At 40.0% G+C, this 19,007-nt stretch overlaps 1 protein-coding gene across 1 annotated transcript; it reads right to left on the minus strand.

Moving 5' to 3' along the window:
- Window positions 1-985: 985 nt before the first annotated feature.
- On the minus strand, window positions 986-18,416 carry LOC136747117 (deuterosome assembly protein 1-like). The gene is made up of 8 exons (XM_066700074.1): window positions 18,278-18,416; window positions 14,675-14,733; window positions 12,297-12,468; window positions 7,643-7,738; window positions 6,328-6,450; window positions 4,291-4,404; window positions 3,415-3,627; window positions 986-1,012 (listed from the first exon to the last, which is right to left on the minus strand). Exons 2-8 carry the CDS (start codon window positions 14,716-14,718, stop codon window positions 986-988), a joined length of 789 nt encoding a protein of 262 aa, XP_066556171.1. The 5' UTR covers window positions 14,719-14,733; window positions 18,278-18,416.
- Between the last annotated feature and the right edge of the window lie 591 nt (window positions 18,417-19,007).

Raw genomic sequence — 19,007 nt, forward strand, 5'->3', positions numbered from 1 at the left:
TTGTTTGGTTAGCTGGGGCTGTTTATTGAAGATAATCCAAACTGTGTCAAAAATATGAGGTGCCTTTATGCATACGTCAAATGAAAGCCATCGTTTGTTTGAATTTAAGTGAACTATAGGGGAGGCATTTTTAGTCTATATAATGCACAGCTATGCCAAATTATGGAGAGGGTTGAATGTAGTTAAACTGTGAAAAGTGACTGTACATGTCAATTAGAAATCTCTGGAGTGTGAAAAGGCATTTTGGAAATGAGGGTGCAACCTATCCTTTTAACAAACATACCTGAATCCAAGAGTGCAAACCCAGAAGCTAAATCATTTTCTAGGTTGTGAGAAACCATAATAACACATTACTAAAGGAAGGGATACCACTGCGAAGAGACATGGGCATACAAATCTCAATGACTGTGAAAAAACATCACACTTAAATGAGGCCTAAATAAAAAAAAGCATTCCTTAATTAATTGTTTTTTTTTTACTTCCTATATCCTTATCTTGTTTGACAGTTATGAGTAATTACTTTCACTCTTATTTGGGAACATCTATTTTGCCTTGATGGAACTGGATTTCATTTCCTTTCACAATGCTTATCAGAAATCATATTATGCGGCTTACGAATATCAAGGAAATCATTTTCCCATCAGCATCAGAATACCAATGGGATAGGATGGAAACAAATATTCCTACTACTGCTGCTGTTATTATTACTATTATTATTCTACCAATTAGGCAATGTATTTTGAATATGGTAAAGAATAAAATGAAAATATCATTGGAAATGGATAACTTATTTTAACAAGTATCCTAATTCAAATGTCATTTATTAAGCTACCTTGAACTAGCTGAATCAGTCCTAATTTCTAAGAACTTCCAAATACACAATACGGATCGGGCACCGCAGGACTTTTCTCATGATAACAAAAAGAAAACAAAAAAGCATAATTGGCCAAGTGGCTTCCAATCAATCTCCCGTTGAGACACATTCTTACCAGTGGAACTGATGAGGGTTCACCTGTCATTATAGCAAAGGGGAGGCATATAGCTATTACCCAGACTGCCTTGTTTAAATGTGTGAGCTGCTAATTTGACAGGATGCACTTCCAGCTGAGATCGAGTCCTGTCTTTCAACGGGTGGTCCTGTCAGCAGCACCCCAGAACTGAATGTTAAACCTTTCACACTTTATTTCAAGTTAGTCTTGTCACACAGATGCAGGCACCAATAGCACATGTGTAGCATATTCAGAAAGTCAAGTCCCTCTGGGCATTTCCATGTCTCCTCATTAACTGGCTTATCTGTTCTACTTCTTCATAACAAATACAAAATCACTTTTCAGTCTGGTTTAATTGTCAGGCAGCTTTGAAAACTATCCTTGCTGAATACTGCTTATCTCACGGTCAACAATTCTCACCATTTCAATTGGCTCAGAGCAATGTATTTTATTTACAGTGAGGGGGAAAAAAGTATTTGATCCCCTGCTGATTTTGTACGTTTGCCCACTGACAAAGAAATGATCAGTCTATAATTTTAATGGTAGGTGTATTTTAACAGTGAGAGACAGAATAACAGCAAAATAATCCAGAAAAACGCATTTCAAAAAAGTTATAAATTGATTTGCATGTTAATGAGGGAAATAAGTATTTGATCCCCTATCAATCAGCAAGATTTCTGGCTCCCAGGTGTCTTTTATACAGGTAACGAGCTGAGATTAGGAGCACTCTCTTAAAGGGAGCACTCCTAGTCTCAGCTCATTACCTGTATAAAAGACACCTGTCCACAGAAGCAATCAATCAATCAGATTCCAAACTCTCCACCATGGCCAAGACCAAAGAGCTGTCCAAGGATGTCAGGGACAAGATTGTAGACCTACACAAGGCTGGAATGGGCTACAAGACCATCGCCAAGCAGCTTGGTGAGAAGGTGACAACAGTTGGTGCGATTATTCGCAAATGGAAGAAACACAAAATAACTGTCAGTCTCCCTCGGTCTGGGGCTCCATGCAAGATCTCACCTCGTGGAGTTCCAATGATCATGAGAACGGTGAGGAATCAGCCCAGAACTACACGGGAGGATCTTGTTAATGATCTCAAGGCAGCTGGGACCATAGTCACCAAGAAAACAATTGGTAACACACTACGCCGTGAAGGACTGAAATCCTGCAGTGCCCGCAAGGTCCCCCTGCTCAAGAAAGCACATGTACAGGCCCATCTGAAGTTAGCCAATGAACATCTGAATGATTCAGAGGAGAACTGGGTGAAAGTGTTGTGGTCAGATGAGACCAAAATCGAGCTCTTTGGCATCAACTCAACTCGCCGTGTTTGGAGGACAACTGCACCGCATCAAAGGGACGATGGATGGGGCCATGTACCGTCAAATCTTGGGTGAGAACCTCCTTCCCTCAGCCAGGGCATTGAAAATGGGTCGTGGATGGGTATTCCAGCATGACAATGACCCAAAACACACAGCCAAGGCAACAAAGGAGTGGCTCAAGAAGAAGCACATTAAGGTCCTGGAGTGGCCTAGCCAGTCTCCAGACCTTAATCCCATAGAAAATCTGTGGAGGGAGCTGAAGGTTCAAGTTTGCCAAACGTCAGCCTCGAAACCTTAATGACTTGGAGAGGATCTGCAAAGAGGAGTGGGACAAAATCCCTCCTGAGATGTGTGCAAACCTGGTGGCCAACTACAAGAAACGTCTGACCTCTGTGATTGCCAACAAGGGTTTTGCCACCAAGTACTAAGTCGAAGGTTTTTTTTTTGTTATTCTGTCTCTCACTGTTAAAATACACCTACCATTAAAATTATAGACTGATCATTTCTTTGTCAGTGGGCAAATGTACAAAATCAGCAGGGCATCAAATACTTTTTTCCCCTCACTGTATATATATATAATGACTTCTGGTACCACCTGAGGTGAAGTAGAAAGACAAACACACACAGGAAGCGCATTCCTGTTTTATTTTGAAAGTTGCCTCTACATAAAGTTGCTTTGTGGTATATCCCAAAAAAATAAAATAAACGTAATGGTTTAGACAAACATTTTCCAGTGCGTATACACACACAATCTAAACAGACTGTGATTCTTGAGAAAGATAAGGTCTTTGTGAGGAGAATAAAAAATGTGATCTCTGAGAATAATGCGCTGGTTTATAGCCAACATATTGAATGCTAGCGATGTGAAGGTGATCTTTTTACCACAGGAATTCCTTTGACTTGTAATGTTTGAACCTCCCCTTGAACTGGTGCTTTAATAATGTAAAAAAAAAAACTAAATAACAGAGGGAATTAACATTGACTTATCCACTGATACTATTTTATTTTTTTGTATGCATTTGGGGGCAAACCAACATCATGAGATGACCTTATACATGTTCTTTACTTTGTCCTGCAATGTAATGAGAAGATAAGATAAGCTCTACCTGATGCAGTGATTGGGAGTGCTGCAAGGCCTGGAGGAGCTGCTGTTTCTCTTTTTGCAGCTCTCTCCTCACACAGTTCACCTCCTCCTGCAGCCTCTGTGTCGTGACCTCCAACTCGCTCCTCAGCCGTGTGACCTCACAGTCTTGAGCCGCCTGCGTTGTCCCCGGCACCTGCCCACCGGACAGCTGGCTCTGATTGCTGCGGCATGTCTGCTGTGGAAGCAAAAATCGTTCATGAGAATCAACAGAATAAGAATACACCACTGTACAAAACCAACAGAGCACATCTAAACACATCGACAGAATCAATACACAGTGGGGCAGGGAAGACATAAAGTAAATGAGGAGAAGACCAATTCAAAGATCACTGAGCCTTCTAGCAGATTGAGAGAAACTGGTCAAATATTTGTTTGCACCCAATCAATCGTCATGACTGCCAATTTCTGTCATCTATTAGCGCACAGAGAGGAAGTAGGGGGGACAGTTTAATTCTTCTCCAGGCTCCTCAGAATCTCTTGGTTTTCCTGCCACAGGGTAAAAAATTAAGTTGCTCAACACATGTACAAACAAGATCATCTCCAAAATTAGGCAACAGGGTAAATATACCAGGATGATTTTCAGTATTTAAATCTTCTCAGTTTACCAAGAGGAAGTAATGTACACCTTTTCACTTGGCACTAAACTGAAGTTCTATTTAATATATAGCTGAAAACTATGACTATGACAAAAAATGATTGTTTAATCAATGCAGCTTGAACACCGTCTTTAATTCAGCGTTCAGTTCCACCACTAATAAAGGGATTGTGTTGTCTGTATGATAAAATGACATGCTACTGGAGGAAAATGTACTAGATGGGAAAGAGTGGAACTGCCTACCTGAAAATGTTCACATTTTTCCATCAAGGATCTTCGCTGACACTCTAAGGAGACTAACTCTTTCTGATACAAAGTCCTCTGCTTCTCCCACTCCTTTGACTTGACTCGGAATTCCTGAAATAAAGTGTTTTTGTTGCTTCACTGTCAGCATGATACCACAGAAGTACTTTTGAATGCTGAGAGCAAGAGGATTTAAGGGCAGAAAGAAGATAAATATGTGCTTAACTTTCCAGTCACGTTTTTCAGCTGAAAATTTGAACAAATCAAGGAAAAAAAAGTGTTATTTTGCTGTAAATGGAAGTGAAGGACAAATTATGTCATTTTCTGTGGATCAATAGTAGGGGTCATATTTCTTTGGTATAAAAAGTAAATTTCAGTATTCTCTCTCTCTCTCTGTATATATATATATATATATATATATATATCTAGTATATATCTTTTGTATGTAATATATGAAAAAGGCATGTATAAATGTATATAAGTGAAACACTGAATCATTTAAAGATACATTACTTATTATACTACAAAGCTTCCAAGTCTATAAATGACTTGGCCTTTCGATGCCCCTATTTACTGCAAGTATGATTTTGAAGGATTAAAAAGACTCTTAATCATGTTGCTGTTATTGGAGGATGCTTCTCTAGATGAATGTTAATGAAGGCCTTTGGGAAGAAATGCTGCCTCAGACACGAGGTAGACAAGTGATCTGTAAATAACAGCCTGTCCTCGCTGAAGTGCAGTCATTCCTGAAGTGCCTTTTTGTGAGAAAGAAAACAGTAACAAAAGAAAACCAAACAGACGAACAAAAAACACTGTAATATCCATCACTTCCTCTTCCTTTTCCCCCTTATTTCATTCCTTTCTTTTCTGCTACAGATACTTGACTCTCCGTTGGTGTCCTTGACAGGTATTTCACCAAACCAAAAAAAAAAGAAATAAAATCAAGCAGGTGAGGAAATACATTTTAACCCATTATATCCAGAAACACTTCTCACGATATGAACATTACAACCTTGCTAAGCCTATATGCTTTTTAAACAGTTCAAAACCTGAATGGACAGCTTCTGAAGTCAGTTCCTCAAGCTGACACTGAAGAAGTGTAATGGGCAACTATATGGATGCTGCAAATGCCTCTACATGGTTTCTTATGCTCATTTGCTTCCCATTGAAAAACCATTTTGAAGAAGTCTTTTTCGGGAGCTATTCTGGCCAGAGCCATTACTGTACACGGTGAACAAACGAAGCAGAAGTGAAAACAGAAAGCCACAAAGAACACACAAACGTGCATGGCAGGGTGGGGGAGTCGAGATTGTTATTGCATGGCGATGGAGATGGAGAGACTTTGTTTTTGTTTGCAATACTTCAGCTACAACAATTATTATGGCAGGGTTGAATGCACTTCGTCAGGCATTCATTTAATTTCCTTTCTGCTGGACCTACAAGCTATTATGTTGTATTTCTCACTTTGAATATAATGGCTCGAGACAGCAGCTACGATGCTGCGGCGCTACTGTTGCTTTGTGACGGGAGAGCCTCGATTAGAATGCATAACAAGCAAGATGTTAAATAATGGGTGAAGAAATTACATAGCAGTCAGTCATCAACAATTAGATGCAAAAAATGTTAAACATCCACTGCTTATTGGAGAACAAAGCGTTTTCTTGGTATGAAAATAGCAGTTGTGGTCTTAATGTTTAATTTGTACTGAGAGAGCTCACAAGGTTTGCAAAAGCAGCAATGAAGTCAAATATCACAGTCTGAATACACAAACAAACAAGATGTGATTGATTGTATACATGAACTAGGAGTGGATTTCATTCTCAGCATGCACAATAGGCTAGATGATGTCTTGAAAATGATACCTGTCATCACTAACCAAATGTTGAAATTGATGTAATCAAGAACAGCATGTTTATTGTTACAGTTTACTGTTTCAAATTCAGCTTTCCCCACACACTGTAAAGCTTTAAAGGACTCCCACATTTGTTGAAAAAACACTGTTCTCCTGCTTATATTTGTCTCTAAATGTGTGTTTACCTCCAGCTTCTTGTTTAACATGCTGCTTTCATGGACACTGTCCTCCTCGTCCCACATGTCCTCTCGGGCCTGTCTTAGGTGGTGTTGCTGAATTTTTTCATAGCTGCTCTTCAGTTTGCGTAGCTACAGTGTGGAAAAGCAATGCAATGCTATGTCCAGGTTCCCATGAAATGTTCAACAGAGAAAACTCAGCTTTGACGAAAACTTATTCTAGTCCAGATCCAAATAATCATTCCCTCTGTGTGTCTGCATGCAACTGGGCCCAGCAGCCCCACAAGCTTTTAGTGTGATATAATGATGCTATTCTATGTGGTTAATCATTTAATTTCACTCTATGGGATGACATTTGATCGATCACTGCCATAGCGTACAGAAACTAGTATGAAAGCAGGCAGATGTACGTCAGAATATATACTTTGTTACTTTTCTCACAGAAATAAACCTGAGGTCGGTCATTGTTAAGATGAATCATCGTCTAGTGTAACAATTCAATATACTGCCAGTGTGATTTACATTAGGGTGAAAAATCTCTGTGCAAATAGAGAGCCCTATGTTATGCAGTGCTATACCCAGTAGATGTGCAGCCCAGGATACGAACAGCTGAAACACTTTCCCAGATGTGAAGAAACCAAAAAATATATTTAGCCATTGTAGCAAAGCTGGTCTGGAGCTGGTCCCTTTGCAGTCTTTAACAAATCACTGGTAAAACATTTGTGTCAAGAGGCTGCCTTTTTGACTGGGCCTCTATATTCCACTGCAGGTGGAAATGACACCCGACTAACTTTCTCTGTTGCTTTATTCAACAGGTTACTGGTTATACTGGCCTCTGGGTAAATTGCATAGATCCAACACTTTTGTACAGTTTAAAGTACAACAGCAGTTTTTTTGTTTTTAAAGTTTTGCATTAGTTATGGATCAGAAAATAACATAGGACTACATGAAAAGGAGGGATCATGTCAGTCACACATTGTTTCCATCCATCCATCCATCCATCCATCCATCCATTTTCGAAAACGTTTATCCTGGTGAGGGTTGTGGGGAAGCTGGAGCCAATCCCGGCAGGCATAGGGCGCAAGGCAGGACACATTGTTTCCATTAAATAAATATGTAAAATGCCTGTGAGCTTCAAGCTAGAAACTGAAAACTTTTAAATAACTATTTCATAATCTGGTTTGATGGCGAGAAAAAATACAATCAACTGGAGCATTTTCCAGTCCTCCTAGGTCCTTTGATGTTTCTATTAGATTGAGAATTGAGAATTTAATTGTGGGACACGGAGGTATTTCACCATTGGCTGGTGTGTATAATTACGTACTTCAGACTGAAGCCTGTTGAGTCTCTCTTCATACTTCTGAACCAGTTCTTTATTGGTGTTCTCCGTCTCTTCGATGTGATGGTGCAGCCTTCCTACCTATGAGAAAGTAATAAGGTTTACTGGGAATATTAAAATTAATTCCTGGTCAAACACATTCCCCAATTCCACTCATTACTGGTAAGTCATATGACTTATATTTCAATATCTTTACATTTCTTATCCAGGGTGACTTACAATTGTTGCAATATATATCATTATTTTGCATACAATTACCCAATTATACAGCTGTGTTTTTACTGGAGCAATCTAGGTACAGTCCCTTGCTCAAGGGTACAGCAGTGTCCTCCACCTAGGACTGAACCCACGACCCTCCACTCAGGAGTCCTGAACCCTGACCACTCCACATAATAAATAATGGGATACAACTGCTTTTCTGACACCATGTGTGAAAATACTCATCATACTTATGTTCTCATTTTCTGAGGTCATGCAGAACGCAAGAGCCTGATCATGATCTGATCTAGAGCAAAGCTTATGTTATGATTTTACAAAGCCGTTAAGTTTCTTTGAGAATACATACACAAATAATGTAGTCATATGGATATCCTCAGAACATAACTTTACAAAAATAACATAATTAACGAACAGAGAAGGGTACAACAAACTGTACCTTAAACATATGGCAGCAGCATTGGGAGCCTGCAAATTACTTGCAAATTAACCACGGTGAACTTTATAAGAAAACAAAGCAAACGAACAAACAAACAAGCCTAGGGCTGAGACGTCAAGCGAGGCCACTACATCAAAGCCATGTCTCTGATAAAACACTGCTGCCAAGTCTATTTATAAAAAAGGGAAAAAACGCAAAGAAAAAAAGGCATGAGATTCATTATCCTTCATTTCCCCGGGCTGTACTTGATGTTTGTCAAGAGTGGTCTTTTCTTTACTGTCTAAAAAAGAAAGCTGAGCCAGTCACACTGAAAAGGATGTAGAGTAATGAGAGGAACACGCCGTGCATCGTGAAAATGAAGGGAAAAGGGTTTTCTGTGCTCTGCAGACTATCCAACCTCCACAGAGGATGGTGTGGATAACTAAAGCATCAATTACAGCTGCCTTGAAAGAGGTAACACAAGCCAGCTGCACCCGAGACAAAACACCCTTCAACGAAGAGCTGCTGATTTTGTGAAATTATAAAACAAGACCCAGGTGCCTTTAATCTGCGATTCTGTGCCAATTGACAGGATAAAATAAGGGTTAACTTTTGTCTATAGTTTTTTACACATTGTCCCTGCCAAGGCAACCAGCATCTCCTGACCTTAGCGCCTACATTGACAAAGAGGTGAGCTTTGGACGGCTATAAACCCTTTCATGAACATCTGTCCTCAAGGATTCATTTAAGGTAATCTTGGTCATTTATCCCTACAAGATGCAGCCCAATACAAATAAACAACATTTGCTTTCTTAATTTTTACAGAAAGAGCTTTGTATCCTATGAGAAGCAGAATAAGGACAAAGAAAACAAAAATCGTCTATTGCTCTATCCACTGTCCATACTATTTACTCCGGGGTTAGAGGGTGCTTACAAACAGAGCAGATTAAATTACATTAATAACCTTTAACAACAGAAAATAAGGTGCTCCCCAAAGTGCCATACTGTTATTTATTTTTGTGTCTCAAAATGTCAGTGTCAGAGGTGCTGCAGGTGGAGAAGGAGGGTTATTAGGATATTTCCTCTCAGGAATCCTGACTGAATGTGTCTTAAATCTTTTCTATAAGGTAAATTTTCTAATTATACCGCAAAAAATACATTACAACTGCAGATTAGTATGTTCTTGGTTCTGCAAGGATGCAAGGAGTGCAAATTGAGCTATAATATCAGGTCTACTCGGGATCCTGCTGTTTGATTCCCACAGTGTAACCACTAACAATAGTACCTCATAAAACATTCATAATTACTGTATAAATACAAAACTCACCACTAATTAGCATCTCTGAGCTCAGAAACTTTCAGTTCATATACTTAAGAGATTATAGCTATTTAGCATCTTTATTGCAAGCATATGCAAATGAGGGTATTAGACACATTTTCCAGATACTTCAAAGAATGCCTGTGTAATCATTATAAAACTTGAATACTAATTGGGAGTTAGGTATAAATGTATAGGCTTAAAAAAAAAAAAGATACGGCCAGTTTAAAAATAAACATCGGTGAACAATTTCACACTGATGTCTTGTCATGTCTGAAGTCTGTGATAATGTAGGAATTAATTTCCATGACTCCAATCTTATGTGTAATCTTATGTGTAAGGCCTGATAACAGTCAAAATCTCTCATGTTTGTTTTATCTTCTGCATTACTGTCTTTCTTTACATATAGGTGTGAATTTTAATAATCTCACTACAACCCTCTGCTCCCCATACAAAATATATTAAAAAAGTCAATGTTAATATTGCTAATGTGATTATACCACAAAAGCCAGGCAGCAGAGAGGTAATCATAAATGATAACAGGGAGCATGGAAATGGGACAATAGTAAGATAAAGTTGTGTTTGTCTAGAATGCAAACGCTGTTGGTTTGTAATGTGAATGGCATCACCGGCGAGTAAAGGCTTGTGAGAACAATCTATATACACACATATCGCAGGCACTGATTGTGGAAACATAATAAAACAAATAAATAAATAAATAACCAAATAAATGAATAGAACGAAGTGGAGCAGTGGGCTAATTAAGAAATGCTTATAAGGGGCACCAAGGCCCAGGATCCAGCAAGATTTACAAGCATCTTAAAATCAACACCTGCTTTTCAGAAGAAAATCCCCAAAACATCAGCCCTCCATATATTTCCTCCTCCCATCTGAACACGGGAGCTCACCACATACAGTGAGGAGAAAAAGTATTTGATCCCCTGCTGATTTTGTACGTTTGCCCACTGACAAAGAAATGATCAGTCTATAATTTTAATGGTAGGTGTATTTTAACAGTGAGAGAGAATAACAACAAACGCATTTCAAAAAAGTTATAAATTGATTTGCATGTTAATGAGGGAAATAAGTATTTGATCCCCTATCAATCGGCAAGATTTCTGTCTCCCAGGTGTCTTTTATACAGGTAACGAGCTGAGACTAGGAGCACTCTCTTAAAGGGAGTACTCCTAATCTCAGCTCATAACCTGTATAAAAGACACCTGTCCACAGAAGCAATCAATCAATCAGATTCCAAACTCTCCACCATGGCCAAGACCAAAGAGCTGTCCAAGGATGTCAGGGACAAGATTGTAGACCTACACAAGGCTGGAATGGGCTACAAGACCATCGCAAATGGAAGAAACACAAAATAACTGCCAGTCTCCCTCGGTCTGGGGCTCAATGCAAGATATCGCCTCGTGGAGTTTCAATGATCATGAGAACGGTGAGGAATCAGCCCAGAACTACACGGGAGGATCTTGTTAATGATCTCAAGGCAGCTGGGACCATAGTCACCAAGAAAACAATTGGTAACACACTACGCCGTGAAGGACTGAAATCCTGAAGCGCCCGCAAGGTCCCCCTGCTCAAGAAAGCACATGTACAGGCCCGTCTGAAGTTTGCCAATGAACATCTGAATGATTCAGAGGAGAACTGGGTGAAAGTGTTGTGGTCAGATGAGACCAAAATCGAGCTCTTTGGCATCAACTCAACTCGCCGTGTTTGGAGGAGGAGGAATGACCCCAAGAACACCATTCCCACCGTCAAACATGGAGGTGGAAACATTATGCTTTGGGGGTGTTTTTCTGCTAAGGGGACAGGACAACTGCACCGCATCAAAGGGACGATGGACGGGGCCATGTACCGTCAAATCTTGGGTGAGAACCTCCTTCCCTCAGCCAGGGCATTGAAAATGGGTCGTGGATGGAGATTCCAGCATGACAATGACCCAAAACACACAGCCAAGGCAACAAAGGAGTGGCTCAAGAAGAAGCACATTAAGGTCCTGGAGTGGCCTAGCCAGTCTGCAGACCTTAATCCCATAGAAAATCTGTGGAGGGAGCTGAAGGTTCGAGTTGCCAAACGTCAGCCTCGAAACCTTAATGACTTGCAGAGGATCTGCAAAGAGGAGTGGGACAAAATCCCTCCTGAGATGTGTGCAAACCTGGTGGCCAACTACAAGAAACGTCTGACCTCTGTGATTGCCAGCAAGGGTTTTGCCACCAAGTACTAAGTCAAAGGGGTCAAATACTTATTTCCCTCATTAACATGCAAATCAATTTATAACTTTTTTGAAATGCGTTTTTCTGGATTTTGTTGTTGTTATTCTGTCTCTCACTGTTAAAATACACCTACCATTAAAATTATAGACTGATCATTTGTTTGTCAGTGGGCAAATGTACAAAATCAGCAGGGGATCAAATACTTTTTTCCCTCACTGTACACTGTGATGACTGACTATTACTTCCCACGTCATAGTTTGTCAGTTCATGCTACTCAATATCGCCACTGATAGATTATTTGCAAGGAAAAGCCGAAGATACTCTGGCATTTCTACTGAGACCAGGTACAGAGTCACTGAGTGTCTGCACTATTTAATAAATTAAGGATGCCTCTAGGATTTGATTTTTGACATCGCTGCTAATGAAGAGCAAGAAGAGAAGCCTAGGACCCCTTGTTAGGCGGACCTCCTGCTGTGTCCTGTTCAGAGTAGCGCTGGTGCTCCGCAGCTCCCGCTCCCGTGTCTCCAGGCGCTCCTCCAGGGCCTGGCGGTGCCGCTCCCACTCCAGCTTCCTGTGGCTCACCATGATGTCAATCTGGTGCATGAGCTCCTGCAGCTCCACCTCACAGGAAGGGACCCTGCCGACAGTCAGGAGACAGCCGGGGTGTCAGACACACTTACAAGGCCAATAGGAGGCTTGGGTATGACAGTAAAGGGGATATAATGTAAGGTTATCCCATGTACTTGTAGAACCTCATTTGTAATGTACTGAGCCAGTTTCCATTTGCTAATGGTTTCATATGCTTTATCACATGACTTCAAGCCATTAGGTGATTTAATAAAACCTCTCAAACAGCATTCTAGTAGAGGTGGCAACTCCAGAGTTTTTTTTACATTTCTCTTACACTATACTGAAAACTATGAATTACACCGATCAGCCATAACATTATGACCAACTGCCTAATGTTGTGTAGGTCCCCCTTTTGCCACCAAAACAGCCCTGACCCATCGAGGCATGGACTCCACTAGACCTCTGAAGGTGTGCTGTGGTATCTGGCACCAAGACATTAGCAGCAGATCCTTTAAGTCCTGTAAGTTGCGAGGTGGGGCCTCCATGGATCGGACTTGTTTGTCCAGCACATCCCACAGATGCTCGATTGGATTGAGATCTGGGGAATTTGGAGGTCAAGTCAACACCTTGAACTCATGATTCATCAGACCAGGCCACCTTCTTCCATTGCTCCGTGGTCCAGTTCTGATGCTCACGTGCCCATTGTAGGTGCTTTCGGCAGTGGACAGGGGTCAGCATGGGCACCATGACTGGTCTGCGGCTACGCAGCCCCATACGCAACAAACTGCGATGCACTGTGTGTTCTGACATCTTTCTATCAGAACCAGCATTCACTTTTTCAGCAATTTGAGCTACAGTAGCTCGTCTGTTGGATCGGACCACACGGGCCAGCCTTCACTCCCCACGTGCATCAATGAGCCTTGGCAGCCCATGACCCTGTCGCTGGTTCACCGCTTTTCCTTCCTTGGAGCACTGCAGACCAGGAACACCCCACAAGAGCTGCAGTTTTGGAGATGCTCTGACCCAGTCGTCTAGCCATCACAATTTGGCCCTTGTCAAAGTCGCTCAGATCCTTACGCTTGCCCAGTTTTCCTGCTTCTAACACATCAACTTTGAGGACAAAATGTTCACTTGCTGCCTAATATATCCCACCCACTGACAGGTGCCATGATAACGACTTTATCAGTGTTATTCACTTCACCTGTCAGTGGTCATAATGTTATGGCTGATCGGTGTATGTTCTGCAGTACTGTATCGTTATCTAGTTCTGTTTTCCTTCAATCTAATATTAAAATGGCAGCAGTGTGAGGTAGTGGTTAGGGTCCTGGACTCCTGAGTGGAGGGTTGTGGGTTCAAACCCAGTTTCCTTGATCAAGGTCCTGTACCTAGATTGATCCAGCTAAATAAATGGGTAATTGTATGTAAAAATATTGTGATTTACTGTAAGTTGCCCTGGATAAGGGTGTCTGCTAAGACATTTAATATTAGAAAAAATCACTCTTGCTAAATTAATCTAAATGGTGAAAGGCAAATATTCAAAGCCACTGTAAATGTAAAACTACTCTTTAAAATGTTACCATTCCCATAGATTGTCATAAAAACTCAAGCATCTATTTTGTATTTTAACATTTTTGTGTTTGCAAATTTTCCGTGGGGAATGATGTTACTCAATATCCCCTTTTAAATGGTGGAAAAAAAACTTGAGGGATGGACACTGTCCTTTCGTCAAAAACAGCTTTAACTCAACAATACAAATAAAATAATGAACACAACAGATTTATGCGGGTTGTAATACAACGATGAAAAATGTGGAAAGTGCAGAGAACAAAAAACCTCTGCCCCTGTTCCTACTCACAGAGGCATTGTTGCAATAAACCAGTGATCTCGATGATCTCAGTTTTGCTCAACTGTTTGAAGTATTATGAGGGTTTTATTTTATAGGCATGGGTGGCAGAAACACAATAATTGGTGCTCTTTGGCATTCTCCTAATGTACCAGCATCGTGGGATGCCATCATAAATTACACAGGAAGTGGGAGCTCCAGGCACCTGTCTTAAAAGGAGGAAAAAGCATATCGCTGGTGACTACAAAAAGGGCATCAGAAACACAAATGCTGTATTCTGGCGTCATATTGCTGTGGGCAATGAGGAGACAATGCCAAGAGTGCACCTTGAGATTATGCATGGATTGCTGATGCTTTCTTTTGTTGTTGGGCAGTGCACACTGAGTGTATTAATATTTAAAAACAGGGGAGAACAAAAATATTGATATACCCAGCGTGGATGTGTTGTGGACTGCCTTCTACCAGCTGCTCCATGAGGTCAGGAACTGCCTGGAGTACAAATAATATAGCTATTAGAAAACATATATTAATACAAAATGCGAGCTGAAAAACATTCCTTTACACTCTGCAATCTTATCTCTCCTTCCCGGTATTCAATCACATATTAATGCCTTGGATTAATTAATGCAGAAGGAAATGTCATAACTCTGCAGTGCTGCATCAAGCTGTTGTCATTTGTATGTCACACCATTACTTTCAAATCACATTTGCATTGAGTTCTTTGTTTCTCTTTATCGAGCCAAGTATTGTTTCCAAGACAAGGACTTCTCCCTACCCTCTCGGTAAAGACACACACAGACAATGACTGTGCTCATCAAATAGAAAGAGTATTCTATTTCTTTCAGACTTTCAGTTTTACTTCCCTGTATGCTCTCTCTTCTTAACACTTGTAATGTTTCTCTATGCAGTTATTTATATAGTTCACCCTGCCACCCCTTCTCACAGTGCTGTTTTCAAGATTCATCACTCATATGCTGGTTTGTGTTTTGTCTAAGTTTAAACATAGAATGTGATGTTTTAAACGGTTCTAAGTTATCTTTATCTAAAGTGCACTATTCCGTTTTTTCTTTCTTTACCTAAAGTGTTATCTATACTTGTTTGCTTTAATGCTATTCTCTTTTGTGGAGTCTCGTCATCTGGCCTCTAGGGGGACAGACTGAAGTCTCGGGCTTTCTTTGAAGTGGGGCATATCATTGCTTGGCCTCCTGCTCTGTGTTCTTGCACCCTCATGTTGGACTTCCCAGATTGTTCTTCATGTGCAGAGAGAAGTCTCTGCTGACTTCACTCACCTAATGGTAAAATGCTCAATCCTTAGAGAACTGAGCAGCACCTGTCTACTAGGCCTGTGTATATTGTCTCAGAAACCATAATATATATATCTATTCATAATTCACCTTGAGAGGGACCACTGAGCAAGGAAGAAATGTGCCTGTTCAGTTTAGATCAACTTAACTTCAGTTTAAACAAAGGCTCTTCCATTGTCACAAGGTCGATTGCTCAGGGATCAATTCCATTTTTTTTTCTCTAACAGCAGGATTATTTAGAACATCACCAACTGCAATTTAAGTATTATTTGTTTTTGAGTGGGATCTGGCACTTGTTGATTATTCTTTTAACAACTGCAAAGCATAGTTGGCCTTCATATTGATTTATTTTACACAGCAAACAACATACATTGTGTTGAATTTGCAAAATAAAACAAATTAACTGTGATTCGGGCATTACAAGGATAGGCATGATTTCTTCTCCACACAACAAGCTAAACATCTAAACATATAACCATTCATGTAAACATGAATTATTATAACTGAGCTTAGAATTATAAATATAATTTGAAGTACCTGAAGATACTTTGTCTGCATGTGACAGTAATTTCTGCATGATATTCAGGGTAATGTAAGAATTGAGAACAAGGGCAGTGATGTTCAGACTGTACAATAAGTCTGGCACTAGTTAGAGCTCATCTGGATACTGTGGACAGTTCTGGGCTCCACACTTCAAGAAAGATATCGCTGCTCTAGAGGCAGTTCAGAGGAGAGCAACCAGACTTATTCCAGGTCTGAAGGGAATGTCCTACTGAGAGACTGAGGAACTGAACCTTTTCACCCTGGAACAGAGGAGACTACGTGGGGACTTGATTCAAGTCTTCAAAATCATGAAGGGCATCGACCACATCAAACCAGAGGAGCTTTTCCAGATCAACAGGGACACACGCAGCCGGGATAGGATCCTTGGATCACGTAGTTATTAATGGACACCAAATGAGCAGGATGGGTCGAATGGCCTCCTCTCGTTTGTAAACTTTCTTCTGTTTTTATATATTACTGGATGTGTATTATTTGTATGGTTGAATGCAGGTTAATATCAGTGATAGTTTGTTTTTGAAGTAGTGAGACTATACTGTAGGTTAGGAGTATGCATCTGTAACAGGATGTAAAAGTAAACAGATTCGTAGCTGTAGTATAATAGCAGGTATGTTCATGTTCATGATAGAACGTAAGTTCATATATGTATATATAATTATTAGGAAATAGCCCCAGGAGCAATTCAGTTGTTTTTACATTATAACCCTTTTATAATATGCAAATGTAAGCTCAATAAGGAAAAGACAAAGTGTAAGGCGGGATGTTGTGTTTTTTACTATATGTTTACCTCATTTGTACCACATTTTTAACATGGTGTGACACCCCATGGGGTGTAGTGTGGAATGGCCACTATATGAAGGAGAGACGCCTCCCTCCTCTGCTGTGGTGTCCCTATGAGCTCATGGAAAAGCATATTATCCCCGAGCTCCGCCAGGTGAACACACCTGAGACTCATCTGAGCTGTGTATAAGGGGAACACACACAGCACTTCACTGAGGGGAGGTGTGGGAGCATGAGAGGAGTGTATCAAACAATTACACAGCAAGAGCTGAATTTACTACCGACTTTCTGGCTTTGACCCTGATTTTGGCCTACAACCCTGCATTGTATATGGACCCGGACGGAACTGGCCCTGAATATGTGCAGCAGTTATGACCTCATGCTATCGGATCACATCTGTTTTACTGTTTTGGTATTTTCCTGTTTTTCAACCCAGAGCCCCAAACATGGCATCACTATATTTTTCCACGTTTCCCATGCTATACCACACTATATTGTACTGTATAATTTCCACAGTACACTACAATCGACTTTTTTAGGCGACAAAAGTGTCAGCAGTTATACTAGGCCCGCGATCCACATGGTATGACATTTCCTTTTCCCTTAAGACACTAAGCTGCCTTCAGCCACACTTTCTTTTCTTTCTTGGGCTTCTATTTGCATATTATAATAACAAGGAGATATGATGTAAAACAGCTTAATTACTCTTGAAGCTCTTTCTATTGTATGACTAATATTATACAATTATTTAAATAATAATAATTAATAATATTACATACACTTAAGGTAACTTACATACTATGATGAATATGAACACACTTGCTCTTATATGTAGTAAACGCATCCATTCTACTGCTACTTACATACTGTAAAATAATACATATCCAGTAATACCATGGAAAAAGTACTGTCACATGCAGACAAAGTAGCTACTTTGAAATCTGGTTCATATTAATACTCTATATCATTAGCAAATTTTTACGCTTATTTTGTGCTTATTCAAGGCACGATTATCCAAGATGACAAAGTACAATGTGTGGGCGCACAACGTATGTGATCAGATCCTTAATTTACAGAGAAAAACACAAGCAAGCAAGCAAACAAATAAAGCAAAAATACAGAAGACACAAAGGCATATAAAATAGCATATAGTAAACTGACCGCAATTTAGGATGAAATAGCAAATTGCAGTACCCTGCCTTGAACTGGGCAAATAATATTTCTCAACGCATGTATGTATTTACCTGTATTTATTTCGGTTCATAACACTACAAAATGTATTGGAAATAAATAAATAAATAAATAAATAAATAAATAAATAAGTTCCTGTGCAACAACTTCAATTAGTTACTATTCATGTAATATTTCAAAAGAATTTCTCTACTTACCAACCACACAATGCACTGGTGCACAGCTGAAGTAATTCAGGGTAAAACGAAGGAACAAACAAGAATGACTGAATAATATTATTTTCAGTGTTTCTGTCCTGCCAGGCGCAAAGCACACGGTTAAGTTGTAACTGAAGGGGTGCTGAAGTCAGGCGTGAGCAGCTCTCACATGCGTGCCTTTGGCGCTGCCGGGGCGCAGATTGGCGCTTCCCTTTAAAACAGCGCGTCTGCAGTTTGTGCGCAATATCCAGAGACCGACACAGGAGGGCGCAATATACCCAGCCAGGAGAAAGAAATACAAATTGCCCTTTCATACCTTACCAGAGGCTCGGCCAGCTTTGAGACTTGTGTGCAGTAGTATGGCAGTGTGAACTGTATTTTAAACCGGGTAATTTAAACACCGAAATCAGGCTGTGCATGATACTGTGCTTTCTATTACGGTTGAAAGTTTTCACTGGTGTATATGTTGTCTATGCTTTTTTAAATGTATCAATCAATCAACCAACCAATCTCTCTCTCTCTCTCTCTCTCTCTCTCTCTCTCTCTCTCTCTCTCTCTCTCTCTCTCTCTCTCTCTCTACATATATATATATAGATAGATAGATAGATAGATAGATAGATATCAACACAAATATATTACTGTTCACAAACATTTTATTTCCAACATTTTCCAACTTTTTGTATTATAATGAAATCATATGATATTTAAGTCTAAGTTCTAATCACTTCTA

Source organism: Amia ocellicauda, chromosome 3, assembly GCF_036373705.1.
Source record: "Amia ocellicauda isolate fAmiCal2 chromosome 3, fAmiCal2.hap1, whole genome shotgun sequence".
NCBI lineage: Eukaryota > Metazoa > Chordata > Actinopteri > Amiiformes > Amiidae > Amia > Amia ocellicauda.